This window comes from Mustelus asterias, chromosome 1 (assembly GCF_964213995.1).
Source record: "Mustelus asterias chromosome 1, sMusAst1.hap1.1, whole genome shotgun sequence".
Classification (NCBI taxonomy): Eukaryota; Metazoa; Chordata; class Chondrichthyes; order Carcharhiniformes; family Triakidae; genus Mustelus; species Mustelus asterias.
The window spans coordinates 195,257,360-195,280,641 of record NC_135801.1 but is presented as its reverse complement, the minus strand read 5'-3'; the positions used below and the strand labels follow the sequence as shown (position 1 = coordinate 195,280,641).

The following is a 23,282-nucleotide window of genomic DNA, read 5'->3' as shown; positions in this document are numbered from 1 at the left end:
TTTAAGAGCCATGGGGTTATGCTGCAACTGTACAGGACCTTGGTGAGACCACATTTGGAATATTGTGTGCACTTCTGGTCACCTCACTATAAGGAGGATGTGGAAGCATTGGAGAGAGTGCAGAGGAGATTTACCAGGATGCTGCCTGGTTTGGTGGGTAGGTCTTATGAGGAAAGGTTGAGGGAGCTAGGGCTTTTCTCTTTAGAGCGGAGGAGGATGAGAGGCGACTTAATAGAGGTTTATAAGATGATGAGGGGGATAGATAGAGTGGACGTTCAGAGACTATTTCCTTGGGTGGATGTAGCTGTTACTAGGGGGCATAACCATAAGGTTCATGGTGGGAGATACAGGAAGGATGTCCGAGGTAGGTTCTTTACTCAGAGTGTGGTTGGGGTGTGGAATGGACTGCCTGCTGTGATAGTGGAGTCAGACACTTTAGGAACATTTAAGTGGTTATTGGATAGGCACATGGAGCACACCAGAATGATAGGGAGTGGGATAGCTTGATCTTGCTTTCGGACAAAGCTCGGCACAACATCGAGGGCCGAAGGGCCTGTACTGTGCTGTACTGTTCTATGTTCTATTAACCAATTTAGTCTCCCCTCATATGACAGACCTGCCATCACAGGAATCAGTCTGGTCCACCTTCGCTGTACTCCCTCTATGGCAAGGACATCCTTCCTCAGATAAGGACACCAAAACTGCACACAATACTCCAGGTGTGGTCTCACCAATACCCTATACAATTGCAGCAAAACATCCCTATCCCTTTACTCAAATCCTCTCGCTATGAAGGCCAACATACCATTTGCCTTCTTTACTACCTGCTGTGTCTGGGCGCTTACTTTCAGCGACTGATACACAAGGACTCCAAGGTCTCGTTGAGTATCCAACTCTCTCAATTTACACCCATTCAAGTAATAATCTGTCTTCCTATTATTGCTACCAAAGTAGATAACCTCACATTTATCCACATTATATTGCATCTGCCATGCAGAAGCCCATACACTCAGCCTGTCCAAATCATACAGAAGCATCTCTGCATCCTCCTCACAGCTCATCCTCCTACCCAATTTTGTATCATCTGCAAATTTAGAGATAATACATTCACAGTTTCCTCTTCCAAATCATTAATATATAATGTAAACAGTTGGGATCCTAGCACAGATCCCTGTGGAACACCACTAATCACTAACTGCCAATCAGAAAAAGACCCAGTTATAGAAAAAAAGACCTATTTATAAAAGTCAATTATTAAGGATGTAATAACTGAGCATTTGGAAAGCAGGGACATGATTGGTCCAAGTCAGCATGCGTTCACTAAAGGGAAATCGTGCTTTACAAATCTTCTGGAATTTTTTGAGGATGTGACCAGTCGAGAGGACAAGGATGAACCAGAGGATGTTGTGTATCTGTTCTTTCAAAAGACTTTTGACAAGGGCCCACACAAGAGATTAGTGAGCAAAATTAAAGTTCATGGTATTGGGGGTAATGTATTGATGTGGTTGGCAGATTGGAAGCAGAGAGGGAACAAATGGGTCTTTTTCAGAGTGGCAGGCAGTGACTCGTGGAGTACCGCAGGCTTATTTACAACATACATTAATGATTTGGACGAAGGAATTGAACGCAATGTCTCCAAATTTGCAGACGACACTAAGCTGGGTGGCAATGTGTGCTGTGAGGAGAATGCTAAGAGGCTGCAAGGTGACTTGGCAGCCTGGCTGATTGGGCAAATACATAGTAAATGCAATATAATGTGGATTACATTGGTTATGCACTTTGGTGGCAAAAACAGGAAGGAAGATTATTATCTGAATGGTGGCAGTTTAGGAAAAGGGGAAGTGTAGCGTGACCTGGGTCATGGTGGAACAGTCGCTGAAGGTTGGCATGGAGGTACAGCAGGCAGTGAGGAAAGCTAATGGCATGCTGGCCTTCATAGCAAGAGGATTTGAATATAGGAGTAAGGATGTCTTGCTGCAGTTATACAGAGCCTTGGTGAGGCCACACCTTGAGTAGTGTGTGCAGTTTTGGTTTCCTATTCTGAGGAAGGACATTCTTGCTATTGAGGGAGTCCAGCAAAGGTTCACCAGACTGATTCTTAGAATGGCAGGACTGACATATGAATAGAGACTGGATCGACTGGGCTTGTACTCACTGGAATTTAGAAGAATGAGATGGGATCTCCAAGAAACATGTAAAATTCAGATGGGACTGGACAGGCTAGATGCAGGAAGAATGTTCCTGATGTTGGGGAAGTCCAAAACAGTCAGGTCACAAGAAAAAGGGGTGAGCCATTCAGGACTGAGATGAGGAAGGACTTCTTCACTCAGAGAGTTGGGAACCTGTGGAATTCTCTACCACAGAAAGCTGTTGGGGCCAGTTGGATAGATATGTTCAAGATGGAGCTGGACTTGGCCCTTGCAGCTAAAGGGATCAAGGCGTATGGAGAGAAAGCAGGAGTGGGATACTGTAAGTGCATGATCAGCCATGATCATATCGAATTGTGGTGCAGGCTTGAAGGGCCAAATGGCCTACTCTTGCACCTATTTCCTATGCTTCTATGTGTGACTTGGAGAGGAACTTGCAGGTGATGGTGCTCCCTGGCATCTGTTGCCCTTTTCCTTGTAGGTGGCAGAGGTCCCAGGTTTGGAGGTGAACTTTGGAAGGCCAGACTAGGTTTCTCTCCATAAAGAACATCAATGAACTGCTGTTTTTGTTTGACAATCCAACAGTATAGGCATATAAATAGTAAAAGGGTGGTAACAGGAGGAGTTGGGCCAATTTGAGACCTCAAAGGGAAATTACACATGGGGCATGATTGAGGTATTAGATGAATACTTTACATTAGTCTTTACCAAGGAGGTAGATGCTACCCAGGACATGGAGGAAATTCTTTCCTTGGAAGCGTTCAAGACTGATAAGGAGGGAATGTTGAATTCACTGTTGGTCCTGAAGTTGAAAAGGTACTGGGACCGGGTGAGATGCATCCGAGGATATCAAAGGAAGAGAGAATGGAAATTGCAGGGTTGCTGGCCTTAACCTTTCAGTCTGCTTTACAGGAGGTGCCAAGGGAGTTTAGAATTGCAAATTTTACACCTTTGTTCAAAAAGGTCATAAGGATAACCCCAGCAATTACAGTTTAACCTCAGTGGTGGGCAGGTTTCTAGGAACAATTATTCGGCATACGGTTAGTAGTCACTTGGAAAAATGTGGGTTGATTAGGAAGAGCCAGTGTGGATTTCTAGAGGGGAAATCCTGTTTAATTAACTTCAAAGAACAAAGAACAAAGAACAATACAGCACAGGAACAGGCCCTTCGGCCCTCCAAGCCCGCGCCGCTCCCCAGTCCAGGATTGAATCCTGAATCCAGGATCCCCACCCAATTTTCCAGCCTATCTACATACCAATATCCTATCCACCGAGCTGTCCCTCACAGCTACGATGCTTTGTTCATTACAACCTATTAACTTACCCCCACCCCCCCATTCCAGACCATGTGATCTCCAGGGAGAGGCGAAAACCCAGAGTGAAAAACCCCAGGGCCAATATGGGGAAAAAAAAATCTGGGAAATTCCTCTCCGACCCCCTGAGGCGATCGAAACGAGTCCAGGAGATCACAATGGCCCCGATCGGAAAATGCTTCCCAACCCTAGTCATTTCCACTTCCACGAACACCATATGAATCCCCTGCCCCCGAGACAGGTTCCCAACTATCCGCAGTATCACTCTGTACTGGCACCAGCAAGATGATCGTAGAATGAAGCCTTGAAACGAGAAACCAGGAACAATTAGCCCGCGCCGCTCCCTGGTCCAAACTAGATCACTCTTTTGTATCCCTCCATTCCCACTCCGTTCATATAGCTGTCTAGATAAGTCTTAAACGTTCCCAGTGTGTCCGCCTCCACCACCTTGCCCGGCAACACATTCCAGGCCCCCACGACCCTCTGTGTGAAATATGTCCTTCTGATATCTGTGTTAAACCTCCCCCCCTTCACCTTGAACCTATGACCCCTCGTGAACGTCACCACTGAGCCGGGGAAAAGCTTCCCACCGTTCACCCTATCTATGCCTTTCATAATTTTATACACCTCTATTAAGTCTCCCCTCATCCTCCGTCTTTCCAAGGAGAACAACCCCAGTTTCCCCAATCTCTCCTCATAACCAAGCCCCTCCATACCAGGCAACATCCTGGTAAACCTCCTCTGTACTCTCTCCAAAGCCTCCACGTCCTTCTGGTAGTGTGGCGACCAGAACTGGACGCAGTATTCCAAATGCGGCCGAACCAACGTTCTATACATCTGCAACATCAGACCCCAACTTTTATACTCTATGCCCCGTCCTATAAAGGCAAGCATGCCATATGCCTTCTTCACCACCTTCTCCACCTGTGACGTCACCTTCAAAGATCTGTGGACTTGCACACCCAGGTCCCTCTGCGTCTCTACACCCTTTATGGTTCTTCCATTTATCGTGTAGCTCCTCCCTACATTATTCCCACCAAAATGCATCACTTCGCATTTATCAGGATTGAACTCCATCTGCCATTTCCTTGCCCAAATTTCCAGCCTATTTTTTTGAAGAGGTAACAGAAATGGTCGGTGAGGGTTATGCTATTGATGTAGCGTACATGGAACTTTCAAAAAGCATTTGATACAGTGCCACACACTAAACTTGTGAGAAAAGTTATAGCTCATGGAACAATAGGGACAGTATCAACACGGATTCAAAATTGGCTGAATAATAGGAAGCAGAGAGTAATGGTCAAAGATTATGGCTGGAGGAAGGTTTATAGTGGTGTTCCCCAGGGGTTGATAGTGGGACCCTTGCTTTTCCTGATATCTATTAATGATCTATATCTTGGGTATGCAGGAGGCAATTTCAAAGTCTGCAGATGACACAAAACTCAGCAGTTTTGTAAACTGTGAGGAGAACAGTGCTTCAAAAGGCCATAGACAAGTTGTTGGAGTGGGCAGATAGGTGGCAAATGAAGTTCAATGTGGAGAAGTGTGAGATGGTGCATTTTGGTAAAAAGAACGTGGAAAGACAATACAAAATAAAGAATAAAATTCTTCAAGGGCTGCAGGAGCAGAGGGACCTGGGTGTACATGTGCATTGATCACTGGAGTGGCAGGACATGTGGAGAGAGCAGTTAATAAAGCATATATTATCCTGGGCTTTATTAATAGGGGCATAGAGTACAAGAGCAAGGAGATTATGCTGAATTTATACAAGACATTACTTAGGCTGGAGTATTATGTACAATTTTGGCTGTCACACTATAGGAAAGATGTGAACGCATTGGAGAGAGTGCAGAAGAGGTTTACAAGAATGGTTCCAGGGATGAGAAACTTCAGTTATTAGGATAGATTGGAACTGTTCTCCTTGGAGTGAAGTAGACGGAGAGGAGATTTGACAGAGATGTTCAAAATCATGAGGGGGCTGGACAGAGTAGATAGGGAGAAACTGTTTCTGCTCGTAAAAGGATCAAGAACAAAAGGGCACAGATTTAAAGTGATTTGCTAAAGAAGCAAATGTGATGCGAGAAGGAACCTTTTCACACAGCGAGTGGTTGGGGTCTGGAATGCACTGGCAGGAAGTGTGGGGGAGGCAGGTTCAATCGAGGCATTCAAGAGGGCATTAGATATTAATTATTTGAATAGAAACAATGTGCAGGAGTACGGGGAAAAGGCAGGAGAATGGCACTAAGTCCTTTGGAGGGCCAGTGTAGACACGATGGGCCAAATGGTTCTCTTCTGCACCGTAACAATTCTGTGATTCTCTGTGATTGTGTATTATTGTCACTTTTATCTGACACCAGCTTTTTATTTCCAGATTTTTTGAACCAAATTCAAAGTCTGAATCTGCCCTGGTGTTATTTGAACTCATGTTCTGTGAATTATTAGAACAAAGAAAATTACAGCACAGGAACAGGCCCTTCGGCCCTCCAAGCCTGCACTGACCATGCTGCCCGACTGATCTAAAACCCCCTACCCTTCCGAGGACCATATCCCTCCATTCCCATCCTATTTGTCAAGACGTCCCTTAAAAGTCACTCTCGTATCTGCTGCCACTACTTGCCCCGGCAGTGAGTTCCAGGCGCCCTGTTTAAAAAACTTACCTTGTACATCTCCTTTAAACCTTGCCCCTCGCATCTTAAACTATGCCCCTAAATAATTGACTCTGACCCTGCCCTTCATAATCTTGTAGACTTCTATCAGATCGTCCTTCAACCTCTGTCGTTCCAGAGAGAACAAACCAAGTTTCTCCAACCTCTCCTCATACCTAATGCCCTCCATAGCAGGCAACTTTTTGGTAAATCTTTTTTGTACACTCTCCAAAACCTCCACATCCTTCTGGTAGTGTGGCGAGTGTGGCCTAACTAACTAAGGTTCGATAAAGCTGCAACATGACTTGCCAATTTTTAAACTCAACGCCCAGGCCGATGAAGGCAAGCATGCCATATGCTTTCTTGACTACCTACTGCCTATCAATACTCTTAAGTGTTTTGCCATTTACTGTATATTTCCTACATGTATTAGACCTTCCAAAATGCATTACCACATATTTGTCCGGATTAAACGCCATCTGCCATCTCTCCGCCCAAGTCTCCAACCAATTTATATTCTGCTGTATCCTCCGATGGCCCTCATTGCTATCTGCAAATCCACCTCCCTTTGTGTCATCCGCAAACTTACTAATCAAACCAGTTACATTTTCCTCCAAATCATTTACATGTATTACAAACAGCAAAGTCCCAGCACCGATCCCTGAGGAACACCACTTGTCACAGCCCTCCATTCAGAAACGCACCCTCCGTCTTCTCTGACCGAGCCAGTTCTGTATCCACCTTGCCAGCTCACCTCTGATCCCATGCGACTTCACTTTCTGCACTAGTCTGCCATGAGGGACCTTGTCAAAGGCCTTACTGAAGTCCATGTAGACAATATCCACTGCCCTACCCTCATCAATCATCTTTGTCATTTCCTCGAAAAACTTGATCAAATTAGTGAGGCACGACCTCCCCTTCACAAAACCATGTTGCCTCTCGCTAATAAGTCCACTTACTTCCAAGTGGGAGTAAACCCTGTCTCGAAGAATCCTCTCCAATAATTTCCCTACCACTGATGTAAGGCTCACCGGCCTGTAATTAACTAGATTATTCTTGCTACCCTTCTTAAACAAAGGAACAACATTGGCTATTCTCCAATCCTCTGTAGCCAGTGAGGATACAAAGATTTCTCTCAAGGCACCAGCAATTTCCTCCCTTGTCTCTCTCAGTATTCTGGGGTATATCCCATAAGGCCCTGGGGACTTGTCTACCTTAATGTTTCTCAAGAACCCCATTACCTCCTCCTTTTTGATCTCAACATGACTCAACATCTACACACCCTTTCTCAGACTCATCATCCACGAAGTCTTTCTCTTTGGTGAATACTGATGCAAAGTACTCATTTAATACCTCACCCATTTCCTCTGGCTCCACGCATAGATTCCCTCCCCTGTCCTTGAGTGGGCCAACCTTCTCTCTGGCTACTGTCTTGCTCTTTATATATGTATAAAAAGACTTGGGATTTTCTTTAATCCTGTTGGCCAATGACTTTTTGTGACCCCTTTTAGCCCTCCTTACTCCTTGCTTAAGTTTCTTTCTACTTTCCTTGTATTCCTCACTTGCTTCATGTGTTCCCAGCCTTCTCGCCTTGACACATGCTTCCTTTTTTCCTTTGACTAGACACACAATATCTCTTGTTATCCAAGGTTCCCAAAACTTGCCATACTTATCCTTCATCCTTACAGGAATGTGCCAGTCCTGAATTCCTATCGGCTTACACTTGAAAGCCTGCCACATGCCAGATGTTGGTTTGCTCTCAAACATCTGCCCCCAATCTACATTCTTCAATTCCTGCCGAATATTGTTGTAATTAACCTTCCCCCAATTTAGCACCTTAACTTGAGGACTACACTTATCTTTATCCATCAATACCTTAAAGCTTACTGAATTGTGGTCACTGTTCCCGAATTGCTCCTGTACTGAAACATCGACCACCTGGCCAGGCTCATTCCCCAATACTAGGTCCAATATGGCCCTTTCCCTAGTTGGACTATCTGTATACTGTTTCAAGAAGCCCTCCTGGATGCTCCTTACAAACTCTGCCCCATCCACGCCCCTCGCACTAAGTGAGTCCCAGTCAATATAGAGGAAGTTAAAACCTCCCACCACAACAATCCTGTTACTTTTACAACTTGCCAAAATCTGCCTACATATCTGTTCTTCTATCTCCCGCTGGCAGTTGGGCGGCCTATAGTAAACCCCCAACATTGTGACTACACTCTTCCTATTCCTGAGCTCCACTCACATTGCCTCACTGTATGAGCCCTCTGAGGTGTCCTCCTGCAGTACAGCTGTGATATTCTCCTTAACCAGCAGTCCAACTCCCCCATCCCTTTTACATCTCCCTCTATCCCGCCTGAAACATCTGTATTCTGGAACGTTAAGCTGCCAATCCTGTCCTTCCCTTAACCAAGTCTCTGTAGTATCAACAACGTCATAGTTCCAAGTACTAATCCAAGCTCTAAGTTCATCTGCTTTACCTGTTACACTTCCTGCATTGAAACAAATGCACTTCAGTCCACCAGACCCTCTTTGATTAGCAACCACACCTTTTCTGCTCTGAGTCTTACTCGCCCTACTCTCTGGTTCCCTTCAGTTAATTCACCTTTGCTTTGGTTCCCACCCCCCTGCCAAATTAGTTTAAATCCTCCCGTGATTAACAGAATAAAACAAACCCACTGCACTTCCCTTTTCATAAATCCGGAAATGAAAGGTAGTCTCAGCAATGGTGACTTGAAACGAGCATCAGTTGTGTAAAAACCCATCTGGTTTACTAATGTCCTTTAGGGAAGGAAATCTGCCATTGTTAACTGGTCTGACCTACATGTAATTCCAGACCAACATCAATGTGGTTGACTTTTAACTGAAAACGTTGAGCAAGAAAGGGGTACATGTTCATAGCTCCTTGAAAGTGGAATCACAGGTGGGCAGAGTGGTGAAGAAGGTATTCGGCATGCTTGGTTTCATTGGTCAGAACATTGAATACAGGAGTTGGAATGTCTTGTTGAAGTTGTCCAAGACATTGGTAAGGCCACACTTGGAATACTGTGTGCAATTCTGGTCACCCTATTATAGAAAGGATATTATTAAACTAGAAAGAGTGTAGAAAAGATTTACTAGGATGCTACCGGGACTTGATGGATTGAGTTATAAGGAGATGGTGAATAGACTGGGACTTTTTTCTCTGGAGCTTAGGAGGCTGAGGGGTAACCTTATAGAGGTCTATAAAATAATGAGGGGCATAGACAAGGTAGATAGTCAATATCTTTTCCCAAAGGTAGGGGAGTCTAAAACTAGAGGGCATAGGTTTAAGGTGAGAGGGGAGAGATACAAAGGGGTCCAGAGGAGCAATTGTTTCACACAGAGGGTGGTGAGTGTCTGGAACAAGCTGCCAGAGGTAGTAGTAGAGGCGGGTACAATTTTATCTTTTAAAAAGCATTTAGATAGTTACATGGGTAAGATGGGTATAGAGGGATATGGGCCAAATGCGGACAATTGGGATTAGTTTAGGGGTTTAAAAAAAAAAGGGCGGCATGGACAAGTTGGGCCGAAGGGCCTGTTTCGATGCTGTAAACCTCGATGACTCTAAGACTCCTCGACACTGCTTCTCAAGGGTCCTGAGGGGTGGACAATATATTCTGGCCTTGCCAGCGATGCCCGTATCTCATGAAAGAATTTTAAAAATGAGTGCTTTGGTTTAGGGAAGAAGAGCAGTGTATCAAAATCATCACTGTGCTATCATACGCAAAAGACGCAATGAGATTGGATTATGATTTGCAACTTCCCTTCGTTTGCCTCTTAACCTCCTCAGGGCACTGACTCATGTTGTGCAATGGCTTGTAATCAAATGAGAAATTGCCAAATACATTCTCGTCCTTTAATCCTTTCCTGCAAAAGAATTCTGATCTTTGACATGCAAAACATCATGATGGCCCATTTCTAAACCACCCGTTTCTGGATCACTCGGTAATACAATTACATAGAATTTTACAACACTGAAGCAAACCATTTGGTCACTTGGTCAATGTCAGTGTTCCTGCTCCACAAAAACCTCCCCTCACCCCCTCGCCATCTCACATCATCAACATTTCCTTCTATTCCTGCCTCCCTCATGTGTTTATCCAGCTTCCCATTAAACACAAAGTGATCCCAAAAACAGAAAATGCTGGAAAATCTCAGCAGGTCCGACAGCATCTGTGGAAAGAGATTAGAGCCAACGTTTCGAGTCTGTGTGACCCTTCGCCAGCACAAAGTGATGTCTGAAGAAACAATTCAATTTGGCAGCACAGGATGGGGTGAAATCCAAGGTTAGATTCAAATCCCAATTGGACAAATAAGTGAGGGTCACTTCTGAAGGGGATCTTTAGAATTTCCCCTCAGAGTAAAGCCTCATTTTCCAGACTGATGCACTGACTTGCACTGTGGATAAAAATGAATCTTCCTTCTAGTATGGCCCAGTTAGCTGTCATGATGTGGAGATGCCGGCGTTGGACTGGGGTAAACACAGTAAGGAGTCTAACAACACCAGGTTAAAGTCCAGCAGGTTTATTTGGTAGCAAACACCACTAGCTTTTGGAGCACTGCTCCTTCGTCAGGTGAGTGGGCATTCGGCCTCTGATATTCGGGTAAGCATTCTCCAAGGCGGCCTTCACAACACACGACAGCGCAGAGTCGCTGAGCAGAGACTGATGATGTGGAGATGCCGGCGTTGGACTGGGGTAAACACAGTAAGAAGTTTAACAACACCAGGTTAAAGTCCAACCTTACTTTAACGTGGTGTTAAACAACACCACGTTAAAGTAAGGTTGGACTTTAACCTGGTGTTGTTAAACTTCTTACAGAGACTGATAGCCAGGTTCCGCACACATGAGGACGGCCTCAAACGGAATCTTGGGTTCATGTCACACTATCTGTTACTCCCACAAATTGCTTGGACTTGGAAAGTCTCACTGGCTGTCCTGACTGGAGCCAATACACATCTCTTTAACCTGTGCTTAGGCTCTCTCCACTCACATTGTCTGTACCTTTAAGACTTGATTAGCTGTAAAGACTCACATTCCAATCATTATTCATTACTCTGTAAATTGAGTTTGTGCCTTTATATGCCCTGTTTGCTGTTTATGAGCAGATCTCCCACTCACCTGATGAAGGGGCAGCGCTCCGAAAGCTAGTGGCGTTTGCTACCAAATAAACCTGTTGGACTTTAACCTGGTGTTGTTAGACTCCTTTCCCAGTTAGCTGTCACATTTATAGGCTGCTACTGGAGAAAATCAGGCCTCAAGAGGGATAAAGCTGGAGGTTAAAGCACTCTGATTCACAACAGGTACCACTACCACACAAACTATACATACAGTAACCCTGACTATCAACCAGCCTCCTCCACACCACGTACTCAAACCAGGACCATCCAACCAGTCAGGCAATATGACTCCATTATCAGAATACAACAAGCATCATATAAACGCTCTTACAGCCTAATATCAAGCAATGAGGATTAAAGTTTCCGTCTATTCAATTAAAGAAGGGAAAGCCAGCAACTACTGAGCAGTCAGTTTGATTTCAGTAATAGGGAAACTTCCGGAAACTATAGTTCGGCCAAGTGCAGGATAATTAAGGGAAGCCAGCATGGATTCATTAAGGAAAAATCATGTTTAGCTAACTTGGGGTTTTTTGAGGAGGTAACATATAAGGTCGATAAGGGCACCACTATTGATGTGACTCATATGGATTTTCAAAACATGTTTGATACACTGAAACAATGGGTGGGACACCGGCCTTTCAAAGAACAGTACAGCACAGGAACAGCCCTTTCGGCCCACCAAGTCTGTACCGACACAGCTGCCTCTCTAATCCAATATTCTCTTGCCTCTACATGGTCCATATCCCTCTATTTGCTGCCAATTCATGTATCTATCCAGATGCCTCTTGAACTCTGTTATAGAATCTGCTTCCACCACCCTCCTCCGGCAGCACGTTCCAGGCATTCACCACCCTCTGTGCGAAAAACCTGCCCCTTACATCTCTTTTAAACTTTCCCCCTCTCACTTTCAACCTATGCCCCCGAGTAATTGACCCTTCGACCCTGGGAAAAAGACTTCCGACTGTCTGTTCTATCCAAGCCTGTCATAATCTTGTAAACCCCCATCAGGTTCCCCCTCATCCTCCGACGTTCCAATGAAAACAGTCCAAGCTTGTTCAACCTTTCTTCATAGTCCAGATCCTCCAAACCAGGCAACATCCTGGTAAATCTCTTCTGCACCCTTTCCAATGCATCAACACCCTTCCCTGATAGAAGTCTACAAGATTATGAGGGGCATTGACAGAGTGGATAGTCAGAAGCTTTTTCCCAGGGTGGAAGAGTCAATTACTGGGGGGCACAGGTTTAAGGTGTGAAGGGACAAGGTTTAAAGGAGATGTATGAGACAGAGCTTTTGCACAGAAGGTGCCTGGAACTCGTTGACGGGGGAGGTAGTGGAAGCAGATACGATAGTGACTTTTAAGGGGCTTCTTGACAAATACATGAATAAGGTGGGAATAGATGGATATGGTCCGCGGAGGGGTAGGGGATTTTAATTAAGTTGGGCAGCATGGTCAGTGCAGGCTTGGAGGGCCGAAGGGCCTGTTCCTGCGCTGTAATTTTCTTTGTTCTTTGTTCCGGTAGTGTGGCGACGGGAATTGCACACAATACTCCAAATGCAGCCTAACCAAAGTCTTATACAGCTGCAACATGATTTTCCAATTCCTATACTCAACACATTGGAGTGGGCGGGGCACCTTCCTTCCACACAACGGGCGGGGCACCTTCCTTCCACACAAGGGGCGGGGCACCTTCCTTCCACACAAGGGGCGGGGCACCATCCTTCCACACAAGGGGCGGGGCACCGTCCTTCCACACAAGGGGCGGGGCACCGTCCTTCCACACAAGGGGCGGGGCACCGTCCTTCCACACAAGGGGCGGGGCACCGTCCTTCCACACAAGGGGCGGGGCACCGTCCTTCCACACAAGGGGCGGGGCACCGTCCTTCCACACAAGGGGCGGGGCACCGTCCTTCCACACAAGGGGCGGGGCACCTTCCTTCCACACAACGGGCGGGGCACCGTCCTTCCACACAACGGGCGGGGCACCGTCCTTCCACACAACGGGCGGGGCACCGTCCTTCCACACAACGGGCGGGGCACCTTCCTTCCACACAACGGGCGGGGCACCTTCCTTCCACACAACGGGCGGGGCACCTTCCTTCCACACAACGGGCGGGGCACCTTCCTTCCACACAAGGGGCGGGGCACCTTCCTTCCACACAAGGGGCGGGGCACCATCCTTCCACACAACGGGCGGGGCACCTTCCTTCCACACAACGGGCGGGGCACCTTCCTTCCACACAAGGGGCGGGGCACCTTCCTTCCACACAAGGGGCGGGGCACCGTCCTTCCACACAACGGGCGGGGCACCGTCCTTCCACACAACGGGCGGGGCACCGTCCTTCCACACAACGGGCGGGGCACCCATTGAAATGGTTGGGTCACCCATCTGGAATTAAGGATCTACTGATGACCATGAAACCATTGCCGGAAAAACCCACCCGGTTCACTAATGTCCTTTGGGGAAGGAAATCTGACATCCTTACCCGGTCTGGCCTACATGTGACTCCAGAGCCACAGCAATGTGGTTGACTCACAGCTGCCCTTGGGCAACTAGGGATGGGCAATAAATGCTGGCCAGCCAGCGACAGCCATGTCCCACAAAGGAATAAAAAAAACTGTCCTTTCACAGACTGGGACAACGTCCTTTTGCAATCTGGGACACTGGGTGGTATTGCAGGAATAGAGTATATATACATTGTTAAGGACTGTTGCAATGTATATGACTAAAGTGCGTGACACAAGTACACACACGTGAATCAGTATGATGGAAATTATAGCGTTCAGAAATGAAGCAACAGTCCACCACAGAGTATCCAATGTGACTAATCTGAGTAAACGCGCTCTTCATTCATGTGTTTCAAGGTTTACTTCGGACTCTCTGGGAGCTCTGCTCAATCTGATAAGCAGTCCCTAAACATTAGCCTGAAACCCCATCAGTACCTCTCCAGGACTGAGTTTGAGTCGTATCATTCCCAGTGCAGACTGGGGGATAGTTATTTATTGGGGTGGAAGTGTAATCTTTCCCCTCAGTTTTTATACAGCACAATGTCCCCACTTTCTTTTTGAGAAGACCACGCCCAACATCATGCCAACTTTCTTTGTCTGGTTGCTGAAATGTTTCTTCACTTTGCTGCCAAATACCCCTCCCCTCCATCTCCCTGCCATTCTCTGGGAGGAATGACCAACCTTTAGACTCCTAAATAGCAGTTTGCATAGGAAAGCAATCAGCTTTGCTAAATGCCAGAGGAAACAAGTGGGTTCAACTTGGAACTTCCCGAGTGGGTAACTGTCCTGCTTCACATAGCACCGAGTCACAAGGGTTCAATCACTGATCTGTACTGAGTGAGCTACCTCAAACCAAGACATCAGCAGTACAATGGACTTCAGTGCTCAGATTAAGGAAGGGGAAGAGAGAGACGACTTGATGGGCCAAATGGCATCCTTCTGCACTGTAGGGATTCTATGGCTCTATGGGAAAAAATGGACTCTGTGTTTCTGCTCCTGGTCACTGTCAATGATTCCTGCTGTCAATTGCACGTGGACTGCAATTGGCTGATGGCCCTCAGTGGTGGAAGTCACTGCCAAGGCTCAAACATGAGGAATGGTTAAGTACCACAGGCCTGCTGGCTGCCAGCGAAATATATGCAGCATCTAGAATCATCCAGCACGGAAGGAGGCCACTCAGCCCATGATGCCAGTTCTTTGAAAGAGCTATCCAATTAATCTGGAGTTCAAGGAAGAAACTTGAAAGAAGTGATTGACAACATCAGGCATTTTCCCAATAAGGAACACTCATGTGAAGGGAAGCTATTGAAAACGAACATTTTGAACATAAAACATTCTCAGAAACGTAATTACTTCTTATGCCATGCTCACCTGATTCTCTGCTGAGGGAAGGGCATCTCAGCCGGCTGTGTCTCTCGGGGCAAAACAGTAAGCGCTGGCACCGAACCACTGGACTGCAGCGAGTGATGGGGGGTGGCCGCTGGCTGAGTGGTCTCTGAGGGGGTCACCACATTCGAAGGGAAGAGGATGGGGGAGGGCAGATCGGTTACTCTAGAGTTAGTTACAGCCACAGGGTAAGGGGTAGAGAAGGCCAGAGGCTTGTTACTTGGTGCAGGCTGAGCCAACTGTTCCCTAGTGAAGTTAGTGACTTGAAGAGCATGCGGTGCAGCCTTTAGATGAAGCTCTTTAAAGCTCAGCCCTTCCTCAAAGAAGGAATCATGAGCTGCAGAATGCCCATGGGGTGTGGCCAAAGAACAATCGTTAGACACTGGCTTCTCTTCAGCAACAGATTGAAGGTTAATGTTCTGGGCAGGAGGCTGGCAGAAGGCCGCACCATCTACCTTTTCTGAAAACTGTCCCTGGACAGGTTTTACAGTTGAGGGCTGGCAAAAATCAGATGGAGGTTGGTCAGCCGAAGTGGCTTCCTCTCCTCTGGTTTGCTGATCCATTTCTGTCCTGGATGTCACAGGTTCAGCGCATGGGAAAGGCCTCACCTCAGCGCTTTGACCCGCAACCTCGCCGGGTTGGCTTTCCCAGGTTTCTACCTCAGTATCCTTGGTTAGCGATTCCTCAGAATCCCTCAATGTGGAAGCCCCCCTTCTCTGTCCAACTTCCTCATTTATCTCAGCATTTAGCTTTCCGTAGAACTCTGGACCGCTCCCCAAAGACTCAGGAAGGACAGGGCTGGATTTGTGCGGCAGATCCTCCACGGCTGATATGAACTGCAGCTCTGATTGGTCAGCCTGATCGGGCCAGAGTAGACTGGTTTCCTCTTTATGAAATGCACTTGGCCGCTCCAGCACTGTCAGTGGCCTCGCCTCGACCAGTGAGACGGTCTCCAGTGAGCTCACACCAGCAGTTGTTTTCAACAAAGTGGGCTGTAACTTGACAGATTGCTTTGCCTGGCGGACTTCAATTAGCCCCGAAGTAAGGGTTTGTTGGAAAACATCCAATTTGTGTGAATTTCCATCACCATCAATTGACGTGTTTATTCCCTCCACTGAGAGTGCAGAAAGGCAGGTCTTGTAGTGCTCGACCTCTGTTCTCTCATTTACACTCAACTCAATGGTCCCACAAGAGGCCTCCCCCTTAGTTACCACATCATTTGATGGTCTAATATTATCCACAGACTCCTTAGCGGCAGACTGTGCGGAGATGGAATCAGTCCGATCAGGATTTACCTCATCAACAGCTGGGCCCGAGACCACAAGAGAGGCTTTTTGTTCAAACCTCCAGTCTAACTGTTGCTCCGCTAGGTTTACTAACTGCACAGCAGTCGCAGGAGGGTCAAATGGCGTCTCCTTTTCTCTTTGCTGCTCTTTCACTAAGTTGCCTTCTGCTTCCAAACTCCGATCAGCACACGTGGGCAGCCGAGGCGGTTTAGGAGGTGGAAGACCAATCTGTGTAAACTGAGTCTCCAGCTTGACAAGTGATTCAGAAATAATATTTATGCTATCTGCAACAGCCTCCGGACTCTTCCCTGCAGCTTCACCGGGCACGTCTACATCCTGGAATTTGCTTCCCGCTGTGACAACACTTTGATCACCTTCATATAACCGTTTGTCATCTTTGCCAAAGGTAACTTGGGAACTGGATGAAGGAACGAAGCACACATTACCTTGGACATTATCCTGACCATCTTGGAATAAAGGCACAATGCTGGCTTTACTACGTTTGGCCTGTGCTGTCCCGTCACTGTCATCTGCAATGACCTCTGGTGCAGGTACCAAGAAAGGAGAACTTCCAATCTGCTGCCAGCCTTCAGGCTTGTTGGCAATGCCCCCTTGACCTTTGCCACTTTCCTTCAGTGCTGAGGATTTCTCCATGTTACTGAGGTCCTTTTGTTCCTTTGTAATCTTTTCTTGGTGTAAGGCAAGAGACCCACAGTTACTCTGGAGTTCAAGATCATGTCCTGCTTTACTAAAGACAGCGTCCTGAATCATGGGTAGTGGCCCATCACATTCCACCTGAGACAGGCCGTCAATGGTTGGCGAAAGGGTAGTGTCTTGGGCAGAGCAGGTGTTTAAATCCAAGGGTTTTGCGTTCTCTGTAGGAGTTCCTTCCTGAATTCTATTTGAGGATTCATTATTCTTGGCTTTCGAGTTGGCGCTCAGTCCTGAGATATTGAAGGAGATGCTGCTACCTTGATCATTGGGCTGAATTGAGATAGTATTTGGAATCGAAGGACCCATTTCCACAGTCTTGTGGTCAACCTCTTGGGTGAATATGGAAGGACACTCAACTTCCACCCAAGACTCCATTTTCATTTGGCTTGGCCCAATAAAAGGTGCGGCGACATTCAAATCACCCAGTGCATCCGCTGCTAACGGTGAATTGATTACTTGACCTTTAACCTCAGCATCTGATCCAAGTGAAGGGAAGAAAGCTGACCACATGGCTGAATCCGAGGAGTCCAGAGGACCAGATGGAGCTGATGGCTCTGGGCTTTGGAAGGAGCATATATTTGTTCTGGTCATTGCAGAGGCTGGAGCAGGAGAAGGAGGCCTGGCAGGAATCTCTTCTTTGGCTAAGGGTTTTGGCAAGGCGTACAAATCTCTGCCACCAGAGCCAGCTGTGCTTGGGGAGGGAAGCGACACATCAGGTACACCTCGAAACCCAAAGGTTAAACTAGAGGAAGAGGATGTGAAGGGAGGAGATTTTAATATCTGGTCAGCTAAGAGGTCTTCAAAGAAAGGGTTACTCTGTAGAGCGTTGAAGAAAGGATTGGTTGTTGGTTTTGAGGATGTCACAAGGGCTTCCTCAGCAGTTGTGAAGAGGTTAGTGTTAGTTGTGCTACCCAGTGAGCCAGGGTGGATGGAAGAATGAAGAGAACGTGAAAGAAGAAGAGGCACAGGAGGAACTGGAGGAGGAGGATGCAATGGTAAACAGGGAGAGAACAAGGGAGCATCTGAACTGGTTTCTACCATAGGAGACACTTCCAGGCTGTGGAGGGAAGACAGAATGTTCCTCCTGGTTAGTGTTGTGTCAGGGCTAAACATAATAATCTTCAAATATGATCATATTCAAATAGTTTTTGTTAAGCGTTGTGTTGCCTAATCTTCCAGAAAATCAGCCTCATCACACTGCTCACTTTATTTCAGTCTGTGTTTTATATTTTACAATCATAGTTCGATGGGAGCTCTGCATAATGGAACAGCAAGTGGCATAATTAAAGGGATGAACTTCTATTAAGGTTGATCACTGAATTAGCCTGTAAAGAGAGGTTTGTGGGATATATTTAAGTGTTACAATGAGGGGCATGGAGTATACAAGAGTGTTCCAAGGATGGTATGGGGTATTCCTGCTTGCTTCAATCGTATTGAATCTTGGTTAGACCACACCTAGAATACTGTGTGCAGTTTTGGTCTCCTCACCTCAGGAATGGTATTATTGCCTCAGAGGGAGTGCAATGAAGGCTCACCAGACTTGTTCCTGAGATGGTGGAGGAGAGATTGGGCAAACTGGGCCTCTGTGCTCTTGAGGTTTGAAGAATAAGAGGTGATCTCATTGAAACCTACAAAATACTTAAAGCAATAGACAGGGAAGGTGCAGCTAAGATATTTCCCCTGGTTGGGGAGAATTTCAGAATTAGGGGAACCCACCTATGACCAAGGTGAGGAGAAATCTTTTTAACTTAGTGGGTTGTGAATCTTTGGAATTCTGTGCCCCAGAGGGCTGTGGAAGCTCAGTCATTGAATGTGTTTAAAGTAGAGATTGATAAACTTCTAAATACCAATTGCATAAAGAGATATGCAAATATGTGGGGACAAAGGCATTGAAGTGGACGATCAGCCATGATCCTATTGAATAACAGAGGAGTTTCGATGGGCTGAAAAGCCTGCTCCTGCTCCTATGTTCCTATACATTATTCCAGTGAACAGTATGGGGTATTGATAATAACTCAGTTTATGTCCGTCTGGACTCTTTCGATTGGCCAGATTAAGGGGTGAGTTGCTGGGTATATTTAGTGACAGTGGCATCCGTGGGGTTCAGTGTGTTGGTGGAGAACAAAAAAACAAAGTTAAGAGGAGCCCAACAAAGTAACCTGGAGAGATTTCAGGATGGGATGGCATGGCAACAGTGGGGCTGGGAATGACATGGAGGTGCTGGAAGGAATGGAAGGACAGAATGACATGGGATGGGAATTGCATGGGAAGGGTGAATAAGATGATGGCACTGGTTAAGAACATAAGAAATAGGAGCAGGAGTAGGCCATCCAGCCCTCGAGCCTGCCCCGCCATTCAACAAGATCATGGCTGATCTGAAGTGAATCAGTTCCACTTACCCGCCTGCTCCCCATATCCCCTAATTCCCTTATCGATCAGAAAACTATCTACCCGTGATTTAAACATATTCAACGAGGAGGCCTCCACCACTTCAATGGGCAGAGAATTCCAGAGATTCACTACCCTCTGAGAGAAGAAGTTCCCCCTCAACTCTGTTCTGAACCGGCCCCCCCTTATTTTGAGGCTGTGCCCTCTAGTTCTGGTTTCCCTTCTTAGTGGAAAGAATCTCTCCACCTCTGCCCTATCCAGCCCCTTCATTATCTTATATGTCTCTATAAGATCACCCCTCATCCTTCTAAACTCCAACGAGTACAGACCCAATCTGTTTAATCTCTCCTCATAAGCTACACCCCTCATCTCCGGTATCAACCTGTTGGACCTTCTCTGCACTCCCTCCAAGGCCAATATATCCTTTCGCAAATAAGGGGACCAAAACTGCACACAGTACTCCAGTTGCGGCCTCACCAGTGCCTTGTACAGTTGCAGCAAGACCTCCCTGCTTTTATATTCTATCCCCCTCGCGATAAAGGCCAACATTCCATTCGCCTTCTTGATCACCTGCTGCACCTGCAGACTGAGTTTTTGCGATTTGTGCACAAAGACCCCCAGGTCCCTCTGCACAGTCGCACGATGTAATTTTTCTCCATTTAAATAATATTCCAATTTACTATTATTTCTTCCAAAGTGGATAACCTCACATTTGCTAACGTTATATTCCATCTGCCAGATCCTCACCCACTCGCTCAGCCTATCCAAATCTCTCTGCAGACTTTCTGCGTCCTCCACGCAATTCGCTTTCCCACTCACCTTCGTGTCATCAGCAAACTTGAATACCCTAGATTCAGTCCCCTCCTCCAGATCATCTATGTAAATGGTAAACAATTGAGGCCCCAGCACCGATCCCTGCGGCACGCCACTGGTCACCAACTGCCAACCAGAAAAGCACCCATTTATCCCAACTCTCTGCTTCCTGTTAGATAGCCAATCCCCAATCCACGCCAACACCTTACCCCTAACTCCGTGTACCCGTTAAGTGTGGCAAAATGCTGGGGACTGGGGTTAGGTTGATTGACCATGCTAAATTAACCCTAATGTCAGCGGGATTAGCAGGGTAAGTACGATGGGTCACAGGAATAGGGTCTGGGTGATCTCCTTCTGTACTGTAGGGATTCTAGGATTCTATGAATTACTTGACAACTTATTATCCAAAAGCTGTTCTTTGTGCTAAACATGAAGATTTAAAGGGGAAAGGTTTTAGAAAAGCTGTCAGGTGAAATGTCAGAGAATACATCAGCTTTGACACAAATATAACGTTCACAGTCTATAACTTCCACAGTTTCTACACAGGCGAGCTCTGGGCATGACAGTGCATAAAATTAGACTCAAATAAGGAGTAATTGTGATGTCTTTGACTAAAGTTGAATCCTAAAGAAGGTCCTGGAGATGGAACTGGATTGGTAGTTAGGAGGCTGTTTTCTACAATTAAGATGTTGAAATTATAACAAGCAAATTTCAAGGAAATAGTGGTTATTCACCAAATGACATTGCCTTTCCAACTCAGGAGGAAATAGATCATGAAAGTCTAAACAAGTCACAAGGGCAGGCTCCATCAAAATTTATTTTTATATTGCTAGGCCTGTTTTTTTAAAACACAGAGACAGCTTTATGCAGCTTCCTCTAGAGTCAGATGTTTTCATTGAGATAAAGGTTTTGGTGAAAGAATAACTAGCAATGCTGTGTTTAGTAAACGGAAGCAATGTTGCAATGGAGACACTAATTTGATCACAACTGATATTATCGAGAAGGGCGTGTTAGTGAGGGAATATTATTGTGAGCTACATCAGAGTATGATAGAGTGGAGGGTGGGGTAAATCAAAATGTTACAGTGAGAATATCAGAATGTTACAGTGAGCGGTATGGGGCATGAATGTTGCCCCAATGTTGGAATCCTTCCAATCAGGTTCTGACCCCGCAATAGTACCAAATAGTTCTGATCAAAATCAGATCAAATACCATCTTACGGTGATTGTGACAAAGATCAATCTTTCCTCTTCGCCCTTTACCTCTGGAATATCCCTAAGGATCGCTCCTCAGCTCCCTCCTATTTCTCAGCTACAGGCTGCCCCTCAGTGACATCTACGCTGACAACATCCTGCTCTACCTCCCCAGCACCTCTCTCAACTCCTCCATTGGTGTTAACTTGTCAGACATCCAAAATCCAGCACAATTGAGCTGAAATTTCCTGCAGTTAAAATATTAAGACTGAAGTCATTGTTTTCCTGCAAACACTCCATTCCCTCACTGCTGACTCTATCCCTCTCCCGAGCATCAGTCTGAGACTATCCCGGTCTGTTAGCAACCATGGCATCACAAAGGCCACCAATATCCACCACTGTAACATTTCCCAACCTCACCCCTGTCTCAGTTCCTTCTGCTCTTGAAATCCTCATTCATGCCTTCATTACCTTTGGACTTGGCGATTTCAATGCACTTATTCTACCCTCATCCGAAACTCTGCTGACTTTGTCTTAACTTGGACCAAGTCCCATTTCCCTATCACTACTGGTCAAGCAAGGTCTTTATTTTAAACTTCTCATCCTTGTTGTAAAAATGGCCTCATCCCTCATTATCATTCCAAGATATCTGCCCTCAGAGATATCTGGGACTCTCGAGCATCCCAAATTTTTAATCTCTTCACCATTAGCAACCACATCTTCAGGAGCCTGGGCCTCAAGCTCTGGAATTTTCTCCCTAACTCTTTCCACCTTACTTTCCTTCTTTAAGATGCTCCTTAACACTTACCTCTTTGACCAAGCTTTTGCTCATCTAACTTAATATCTCCTTACGCGGCTCAAGGTTATATTTTGTTTCATAATGCTCCTTTGAAACACCTTGGAACATTTTATTATGTTAAAAGTGTTATATAGATAAAGTTTATTTATTAGTGTCACAGATAGGCTTACATTAACATTGCAGTGAACTTACCGTGAAAATCCCCTAGTTGCCACACTCCGACGCCTGTGCAGGTACACTGAAGGAGAATTGTGCATGGTCAATGCACCTAACCAGCACGTCTTTCGGACTGTGGGAGGAAACCAAAACATCCGGAGGAATCCCACACAGACACCAGGGGGGAAAGTGCAAATTCCACACAAGACAGTCACCTAAGGCTGAAATTGAACCCAGGTCCCTGGCGTTGTGAGGCAGCAGTGCTAACCACTGTGCCACCCCATGTGCTTGTGATGGAGAGGATACAGAGAAAATTTAAGAGAACGGTGTCAGGAATGGAAAAAATAGAGCTCTGAGGAAAGATTGAATAGACTAGATTCATTTTCTTTGGAGGCTGAGGGGGGTGGGGGTGAACAAAGAACAGTACAGCACAGGAAACAGGCCCTTCAGCCCTCCAAGCCTGTGCCGCTCCTTGGTCCAACGAGACCAACCATTTGTATCCCTCCATTCCCAGGCTGCTCATGTGACTATCCAGGTAAGTCTTAAACGATGTCAGCGTGCCTGCCTCCACCACCCTACTTGGCAGCGCATTCCAGGCCCCCACCACCCTCTGTGTAAAAAACGTCCCTCTAATATCGGAGTTATACTTCGCCCCTCTCACCTTGAGACCGTGACCCCTCGTGATCGTCACTTCTGATCTGGGAAAAAGTTTCCCACCATTCACCCTATCTATACCCTTCATAATCTTGTACACCTCTATTAGATCTCCCCTCATTCTCCGTCTTTCCAGGG

General features: G+C 46.2%; 1 protein-coding gene across 5 annotated transcripts in view; it reads right to left on the bottom strand.

Annotated features, from left to right (window-relative positions):
- Positions 1-23,282, bottom strand: part of LOC144501162 (uncharacterized) — a 134,488-nt gene that overhangs the window by 24,326 nt on the left and 86,880 nt on the right. For 2 of the 5 annotated variants that reach the window (XM_078224574.1, XM_078224584.1), the window contains one exon: positions 15,127-18,198. In XM_078224574.1, the coding sequence (XP_078080700.1) occupies positions 15,127-18,198 (3,072 nt within the window). The remainder of the gene's footprint in view (positions 1-15,126; positions 18,199-23,282) is intronic. The other 3 variants (XM_078224592.1, XM_078224601.1, XM_078224609.1) reach the window with 2 other exon arrangements.